The sequence below is a fragment of the Echiichthys vipera genome, assembly GCF_963691815.1.
Source record: "Echiichthys vipera genome assembly, chromosome: 16".
Classification (NCBI taxonomy): domain Eukaryota; kingdom Metazoa; phylum Chordata; class Actinopteri; order Perciformes; family Trachinidae; genus Echiichthys; species Echiichthys vipera.
In genome coordinates this window covers 28,526,337-28,535,960 of record NC_139841.1, presented here as the reverse complement: position 1 = coordinate 28,535,960, position 9,624 = coordinate 28,526,337, and the positions used below count along the sequence as shown (strand labels likewise).

At 44.4% G+C, this 9,624-nt stretch overlaps 1 protein-coding gene across 1 annotated transcript in view; it reads left to right on the top strand.

Annotated features, from left to right (window-relative positions):
* The first annotated feature begins 1,175 nt into the window (after nt 1–1,175).
* grk3 (G protein-coupled receptor kinase 3) overlaps nt 1,176–9,624 on the top strand; it is a 65,728-nt gene continuing 57,279 nt past the window's right edge. The window contains 1 exon segment of the mRNA XM_083930327.1: nt 1,176–3,192. Within this exon segment, the coding sequence (XP_083786453.1) occupies nt 3,080–3,192 (113 nt within the window). The 5' untranslated portion in view covers nt 1,176–3,079.

Here is a 9,624-nt window from a genome sequence, read left to right as displayed (position 1 = left end):
AAAAGATGCAAAATGACTAAAAATAGATGCAAAACCAGCACAAAAAGATGCAAAATGACTAAAAATAGATGCAAAACCACCACAAAAAGATGCAAAATGACTAAAAATAGATGCAAAACCACCACAAAAAGATGCAAAATGACTAAAAATAGATGCAAAACCAGCACAAAAAGATGCAAAATGACTAAAAATAGATGCAAAACCACCACAAAAAGATGCAAAATGACTAAAAATTGATGCAAAACTACCACAAAAAGATGCAAAATGAAATGAAATGGGGAAATTTCCTCATTAAAGCAGCAAAGTGGATAAAAACATAAATAAGAAACACAATAAATTATAGAAAAGTATGAACAATATAAACACAGGGTGTGTTTGATGACACTTCTGTAATTTGTTACAGTGTGGTGTTGTTACGAGAGCTGCAACAACTATGGGTTATGTTCATTTTATATTGAAATAACATATAAATGACAAAGAAAAGCAGAAAACACTCACATTTAATCATATTTAAGCGTGTTTTGCTTTAGTTTCTTCCCCAAAAAATGACTAAAGGATGTGAATGCTTCATGAGTCGCTGGTTTGAGGTGCTGTTTCTGCACAGTGGAGTTATAAAACATCTGTTTATATATATATACACTGTATAATGTCTAATCCTCACAGCATGCTTCGTCCGTTGCAGAGTGCATCAGGAGCATTACCAGTGGTGTCCAGGAAACGGCACTATGCTTCCACCTAAACCCACCGGGGCTCCTCCTGCTCACTGGGGCTTCCTCCAGAAAATCATTTACTGAGCCGTAATATTAATTAACAGAGGCCTCAGAGTAAATGTGAAAACACACACACAACACATGTGATGCTGCACAGACACGAGAGGGGTGGCTGAACACGCTCAACACAGGGGAAACGTGCTGCACCGCGCTATGAAAGGCACCTAAAAGTGCTTTAAATGTGTAAAAATAAAGCATCCTAATGTATGAATCTGCAGGGATACATAGATGTATATGCATGTGTTCATTTCACATATATAATGGTGGTGTTGCATGTGTAAAAATATAAATATCACCCATTACCACACACCCCCGCCCCCCTCTCTCCGCGCTCCTGTGGTCCGGCTCCGGCGGACATCGCCCCGCTCCGGGTTTTACGAGCCTCTCCCCGCCGCAGTGGGAGGAAGTCGAACCACAAGAGCGAGCAGAAAAATACAGGAAAAACACACCGAAGCAAGGCAGGACCTCCACCGAAAAACATGTGCCATACCGGAGCCTGGGACACGGTTTAACATTTACACAAACCCGAGAAGGAGCGGCGACAATCGGCTCCAAGGAGGCAGCGGTCGGACTTGGCGTTCTTAGCCGCGGTGTGAGCTCTCCAGCACGGGTAGCCTGGCAGGCAGGAGTCGCTGGCGGCGGAACACTCGGCAGCGGCGGTGACGGCGGCGGCGGCGGCTCCCCTCGTTTTTTCCCCCCGTATTCGCGACCTCCGTGTGGGTTTGTTATACGGATTAAACACCCACCAACCAGCACCGGTGTCGTGTTGGTTTGTTTAACGTGAATTATTATTTAACGACATTTTTGTTGTTTGTGAAAGAGGGAGGGGAAGTTTAAGAAGTTGAACTCACCGCCGGAGCTGATTTCCATCTCCCCTCCTCCTCCACCATCACCAGCGTCACCAGCAAGCCCGCAGCCAGTCGCTCTGTGCGGGGTTTCCAAGGCGAGGAGGGTCCCCCCCGGTTAACCCCCGTTACATTTGGGGTAAAAACAGGCAAAAATATGGATCATCTGCTGCGGTTCTGTCCTGATTTTTGAAGCCGTTGGGCAGCCGTTGGGCAGCCGTTAGGAGCGCGAGCAGCAGCCGTTAGCCAGTGTCCGCTGTTTAAATCCGACCATTCAAAGCCAGTGAGCCTGTTATCCGCTGGCAACGAGGGTATTTTACTTTAATATCTGCTTATAAATAATCCAACTTACATGTAAATATAATTTAATCGCCTTTTTCTCTCTCTCGGCTAGTTAGCTCGCCGAGCGGTCGGGGCTGCTAGCAGTTAGCTTGCTAGCTAGCGCGGTGGCTAACTTAGCGAACCGAATCGAAAAATCTCGATATTTAAGTTGTTGTCGTGGATTTAGTGTTGTTTTAACTCGATTACCCGCCGCGGGTTAAGCTCAACCTCCTAAGGTGTTTAATGACATCGTTTCGGCCGGTGTTCTTTTCCGTGTGGCCGATTTGTTAACACAGGAAACCAGGCAGCAACATCAACAACAGTCGGTGTTTCTGTTTTTTTAATGTCCCTGCGTGTTTGCTGTTATTTGCTGCACCAGCTGAGGTGTTAGAGGAGGACGACAGTGCACACATTTCAGCCTGTCTCCTCCTTTATTCACCCTTTTTTTTAAAAACCTCCTTTTTCCTCCATTGAGCCGAAGACATCTACACGTGTCCCTGTTTGATTTTTACCATTTCCACCTCTGCAAAGACCTTTTTGTTGGGGTGTTTTTACACGTTTTAAAGGAAGAGACACATGCAGCAGCACTGGAGACGAACCAACCGGCCAGTTTGGACACATTTGCATTAAAAACATTTAATAAAAGAGGGACCAGGGGAGGAAGACGGAGAAGAAGAAGTCCCCCAGAGACCTGTAGGATTTGACAGCTGTGCACGGACCCAGCATCTGGTGCATCTACCTTTCTGAGAGAGACACACCACAAGGAAGGGAAAGGACGTGCAGCACCCTTTCTTTGCGTTATTATTGTTATTTTTCGCACTAAATGGGATTACAAGGACGGTGATCCAGCGGGCCTGCACACTGCATTTCTCAATTTCCCCTTTTTCCTGCTGTCATGATGGTGTTTTGAGGGCGAAGCGAGCGGACGAACACACGGAGACAACGACACCCTTTCCCCCCAGTCGATGGTCAGCCCTGCCGGCCCTGTCACGCACCTTTCGTGGCGCTTGATGTTGCTCATATCTGGCGGAGGGACTTTGCTTTTTTAACCCTTTTTTTTTTAAACAAAAACCATCCAAACACCCCCCCAGCCCAGCCCAGCCCCCGGTTCTTGTATTGATTCGGTCGTCCCAGGGTCGAAAGATGGCGGACCTCGAAGCAGTACTCGCAGATGTCAGTTATTTGATGGCGATGGAGAAGAGCAAATCGACTCCAGCGGCCCGGGCGAGTAAGAAAATCATCCTCCCCGAGCCCAGGTAAAAGCCCATTTCTAACAAAGCTTTGATGTTGTGCAGCCCGTGTTTGTTGGATGCATCTGTTGTGCACGCTTTAATGCAGCCATGTAGGGAGATGGAGGCGTGCTTCCTCCCCTCCAGACCTGGGACTTACAGATGTAGATGCTCAATTTGATTAAAATAGTTGTAAAATGACCACAGAGAGAAACAAGGTGATGACATAGAAAGGTAAACCCCCCAAAATGGATGGAAAACGTCACAAAAGATGCAAAATGTCCAGTAATGGATGTGAAACCACCACAAAAAGATGCAAAATGACTAAAAATAGATGCAAAATCACCACAAAAAGATGCAAAATGACTAAAAATAGATGCAAAACCACCACAAAAAGATGCAAAATTAGTGAAAATAGATGCAAAACCACCACAAAAAGATGCAAAATGACTAAAAATAGATGCAAAATGACTAAAAATAGATGCAAAACCACCACAAAAAGATGCAAAATGATTAAAAATAGATGCAAAACCACCACAAAAAGATGCCAAATGACTAAAAATAGATGCAAAACCACCACAAAAAGATGCAAAATGACTAAAAATGGATACAAAACCACCACAAAAAGATGCAAAATGATTAAAAATAGATGCTAAACCACCACAAAATGATGCAAAATGACTAAAAATAGATGCAAAACCAGCACAGAAAGACGCAGAATGACTCAAAATAGATGCAAAACCACCACAGAAAGATGCAAAATGACTAAAAATAGATGTAAAACCACCACAAAAAGATGCAAAATGACTAAAAATAGATGTAAAACCACCACAGAAAGATGCAAAATGACTAAAAATAGATGCAAAACCACCACAAAAAGATGCAAAATGACTAAAAATAGATGCAAAACCACCACAAAAAGATGCAAAATGACTAAAAATAGATGTAAAACCACCACAGAAAGATGCAAAATGACTAAAAATAGATGCAAAACCACCACAAAAAGATGCAAAATGACTAAAAATAGATGCAAAACCACCACAAAAAGATGCAAAATGACTAAAATAAATTAAAAACCACCACAAAAGATGCAAAATGACAAAGCGTGGCCCTTTGCTTTTCATGATCGTACCAGAACAACCATGAACAACTGTTGCTCGGCTTAACTGGCATTATAAAAACATTATCAGTCAGTTTACACAACCTGGTAAGGGGGCTTCATATTTTCATATTTTGATATTCATCCATATCAGTTAATCATGCATCTTCCCATACATGTGGAGAAAAGGGACATGGTGAGAAGAACTGGGGGCCGACGTTACATGACCTTTAAACCTGACCTTTAAAATGGTGATTTACTAATGTAACAGTTAAGTGTGTCGGCTGTTTAAACATGGAAGGTAAGCACAGTCACTGCTTCCACGTGCAGCACATTTTGAATGTTACGGGTCTCTACCAAGTTGTGATTCATGGTGGTATGGTAGGAGTTGCATAAGGTCAACCCCCCCCCCCCCACCAAATAACCTTTCCCCCCCCCCTCAATCCTGACACTAGAGAGATGGAGGCGTGCTTCCTCCTCTCTAACCTGTGACGTATCGCTGTAGATGCTATATATGTGGTGGAAAGCTTTTGTCGGTTTGTGCAAACGTGCAGCCCCCCCCCCCCCCCCCACCACCAGAATAACCACGCAGCGGCTTCGTCTGCACGCCCTGTGATGCACCTATGACTGAGAGAAGTTAGCCTGTGCAGAGCTGCAGGTACAGTGGGTTTCAGTGCACAGCAGTGACCCCAATAAGATGATTGAAGTCTCTCTGGTGTCTATGAAAGGGGGTTGAATGGTGAAATGAGGGAGTAACTCTTCCTCGGGTACAGTAGGTGGCGCTCCACCAACTCACAGCTGCTCTGAATACGCCTTTATTTCCACCTTCACCTTTGTTTAAATCGTAAACGTCCGACTTTTGAACAGAATCACAACAGGAACTGATCTTCTTGGTAGTGATTTGAGTTGCTGTGGCGAAGTCCTCCCTCGGTTTAAAGGGAACTCTGTTATTGTTGTTGTTTTCACGTTGTTTTCGGCGCTGTCTCTTCCTGATTTACTTTATTTCCGGGTCTAAAGCCACCGCTGTGGAGTGGGGAGCACGCGCAGATGAGAAACCCGTTAATAACCTGAGAACGATTTTTACATTCATGAATAATCGAGGAACTGAAGGAGCTCTCTAGGTCCGTTAACCGGGGTATGGGGACCCTGTGTGACCTGTTTTACGGTGAAAGATTCAAAAACAGTCGACAAGACGCACAAAAACTCCGAGGTCTACGGAAAGATCTGGAAACAAAGCCATGCATCGCCATGACGTCATCAATGCGTGTGACGTGTTACGGCGTGATGACGTATAGGCAGCAAGAAGCATTCTCCGAGGCCCAGGTAGTGTGAGTACAAACGGGCCTGGAGGGGGGGACAAGGACCCTAAAGCACGGGGCACGGGACGGAGGCACAGTGGGAGGGGGGCCTTATTGTATATTGCATATAGTGTTTTAAAACTGCGATACTGCTCTTATTGCAGTTTATATTTTGTATTCCTGATTGTTTGGTACCGCTGCTACGATGACGGGGATAAATAAAGTTATCTATCTTTATAAAACACCATCACATAATAGATTACATTCAAATTACAGATTATTACCATAAAATATTCCTCCTTCTCTCCCAGATTTTACCAAGAAACTTTGCTACAAAAAAGGTTTCCTTTTTAACGCACAATTCCAGTTTTACATATTCATCTAACTAAAGAAAAAAAGCACTAATTGAAGACATTTCAGTAAAACACACAGACCTCAGATCATCATGAACTGGGCAGTAAAACATGAAATGAATCTCATTCTCGATCACACATTAAACTGAGCTCGTCCTCTGATATATGTGCTAAAACGTTCAGTTGACGTGTGCTTCATCAGCTCCCAGTCTGTCAATCTACCTGATCTTAATGTGTTTAACGTGTCGCGTGCAGCACATCTCTGGAGGCTGCGGAGCATCAGTACGATGTGAAACCCCAGCTCATCCGGAGCAGGAGCAGGAGGAGGCGTTCAGATGAGACTCCGGCTAAAACCTGATTTAAATAACACACACACCCCCTTTCCCAACATCTCCACATAATTGCACGTCCCTTTGTCCCCGCTGCTGCTGCTGCTGCTGCTGCTGCTGCTGCTGCTGCTGAACACCGCGGGCGTCAGGTCTAAGGCACGCAGCTCGCTACTCCATTGAAGAGGATGTGGTTGAAATTTGGTTATTGAGGACGGTTGCTTTCCATACGAGCGCTGCGTTGTGACGGAGCTGTTTGGTTTTAGTCAAATGATCACCGTTGTCATGCAGAACGGATCGCTCACGCTGTCAGATCAGATGTGTGTGTTCGCCGTGTTTACATTCATCACCTCGTACTTCACATTTATTAAGTGAGAAGAGTCGTTGACGCGCCCACGCACGTGTAAACCGAGCGGCTCCACGTTCCAAAGTGTTGGTGCGGAGAGGTCATCTGCTCCGTTACTGACTGACTGGTGTCCGCGTCAGCAGAAAGCACTGATCCACACACTTACACACACTGATGCATGTGCAACCTGTTGTTCTTTCAACTCCCATGATTCAATTAAAGGAATGCAGAGAACGAGCACCGCCATTTAGTGTCTCAAGATCGTCTCAACAACAAAAAAGAAGTCCAGCAGTGGGGTTGCCAGGTTGGTCAGACCCGGCCCAGTAGCTCCAGGAGACCGGAGTCTGTTTGAGCCTGTTTGAACCCGTCCCCTCCAGAAAACCACAGCATCAAAACAAGGATTAGAGGAGTTTGACTGACAGTTAGCGTTAGCCGTTAGCGTTAGACGTTCCAGCTAAGTGCAGATGAAAGTGATGTTAGCATCAAGGAGCAGCGTAGCCATGTGGGCATGCGTTTGAATGGCGTTCCTCTCCTTTCTCTCAGTCCATGGAGTGAATGCTCGGCCTATAGTGACTCTGGTTGTTGCCCGTCTCCGCTCACTCAGCTGCTGGGACAAAGAACGCCCCCTTCACTGAGGCTCCCAAGCAGCTGCACCATTGGCTAACTCCATTTCACCCAGTGCCGGCCTACAGTAGCTGCACCCAACAACAGACAACCCTGGCAACCAGCAACGCTATTGGCTGCTACCATGGAAACGGGACAGAAAGTCGTTGTCAAACCCGTCAAACATTTCAAATATTCATTCAGACTAAATATATTTTTATATGGAAAAGCAGAACTTTCATTCTGTTCCCCTGAAAACGCCCCGTGGGTGGATTATTATTTAAAATATAGTTTTAATAAAGATTCTACAGATTCAACCTTTAAAGGAAACTCTCTAATGTTAAAATCTCCTGTGTCAAGAGTTCAGAGTGATAGAAAGTGATAGAAAGTCCCATCAGCACCTCATTTATCCTTTCATCCGTCACCAAAAAGCAGAAATGCCCCCCCCCTCCTGCCAGTGCACGAGCAGAAAGGCCGTCAGGGTTTGTCAGACTGTCACTGATAACATCAAACTACATGCTATAGTTTAATAACGCAGCACACGCATCAATCACAACATGTCTCTCTGTGTGTCGTCTTCCCCCCTTTGAGATCTTTTATCAACCACATTTAAGCTCCGATCACATTTTCTCTACTGCCAACCTTCTGTTAGTCTGCTGTTTTTAAAACTTCCTTCCTTCAGGCAGTTTTTGGTTTCAGTTTGTGTCGGTACGGTTTGAAGCTTGAGCCTGAGACGGGCGATCCATCACAGTACAAAAAGATGCAAAATGACTAGAAATAGATGCAAAACCAGCACAAAAAGATGCAAAATGACTAAAAATAGATGCAAAACCAGCACAAAAAGATGCCAAATGGCTAAAAATAGATGCAAAACCACCACAAAAAGATGCAAAATGACTAAAAATAGATGCAAAACCACCACATAAAGATGCAAAATGACTAAAAATAGATGCAAAACCACCACAAAAAGATGCAAAATGTCTAAAAATAGATGCAAAACCAGCACAAAAAGATGCAAAATGACTAAAAATAGATGCAAAACAGGCACAAAAAGATGCAAAATGACTAAAAATAGATGCAAAACCAGCACAAAAAGATGCAAAATGAGTAAAAATAGATGCAAAACCAGCACAAAAAGATGCAAAATGAGTAAAAATAGATGCAAAACCAGCACAAAAAGATGCACAATGACTCAAAATGGATGGTTATTGGTTTCAGTTTGTGTCAGTATGGTTTTGAAAGTGAGCTTACAGAAAAGTGATAGCTGCAGCCCTCGTGTTAGCCACGTCCGGCTGTTAGCCACTCTCCTGGATTTCCCCGTTAACAGTTGTTACACATTAAAAAACTGTCTCCATGGATTATTTGATGTGTAGGAGCAGAAAAAGACCCTTGGAGTAAAAAAACAATGTTTTAAACGTCCGTCAGCTTTGCAGGTTTGAAAGTTTGCTCCGTTGCTGCTGCACCTGCTCGGATTGGTTTCAAGTGACCGGGTTAAACAGCTCGCATCAAACAGGAAGTGCATATTTAATGCTATTTTTACATATATAAAGCTGCAAAAGTGTGTTTTTGAAACCTACTTGGTGATTTAGTTTCCCTTTGGTTGAAGAAGAGGTGGAGTTTCAGTTTTATTTGAGTAAAGCTCTGGAAATATGATTAATAACTGTCAGGGCTGAACTGTTGTCAGACAGACGCCCGGTGGGTTCAGAGATTGCTGTTTGTATTTAAACTGATGTAAATAAACTCTGCTGACCGGCTGAAGCCACAGACAGACGTAGTTGAAGCCCGTTCAGTCGGATGAAGAGCGTTTACGCCTGAAGGCGTCAGCGGCGTGTGATAAACAAAGGGACGTTTACGACCCCGAGTGTGTCAGCTATTGATTTGTTCAAGCCTGTCTGCCTTCAATGTTTATCACAACATGGTTTTTATTGTGAAATTAACAGCATTTTACTGTGAAAGGAGGTCAAAACAGGAAGGAGATGAGCGCGGCCGCTGGTTCTGGAGAATAACGTGGGTCGTGGGTTTGATTCTGGTTTTTGTAGCTGGTTGCTGACGTCTCTTTCTTTATTGGACTGGACTTTAATAATATTTGCTCCATCAACACATGGTCGAAGCTGGTGGCTATAATGTCGTCATATTGATGAATACAGTGGCGTCCAAGGCACAGGTGGTAAAAACAGTCTTCCCATAATGTGCGGGTGAATTTGACGGATTAATGAGAAGAGAAGTTGGCGCTGCGGTGTGGCGCAGTGGTGCACGGGGACCTGGAAACAAGGTGGCACCTGTCCGTCATGGCGCTGATGTGACGGTCGACCCACAGAGACGCTCTAGGGTGCGATAGAAACGATGAAAGCTTTAAAGCGTCAAACACCAGAGTTAAAGGTCTCAGGTTCACATTGTAGACCAGGATCCGGCCCGTGAGGGAGTATTTCCTGGA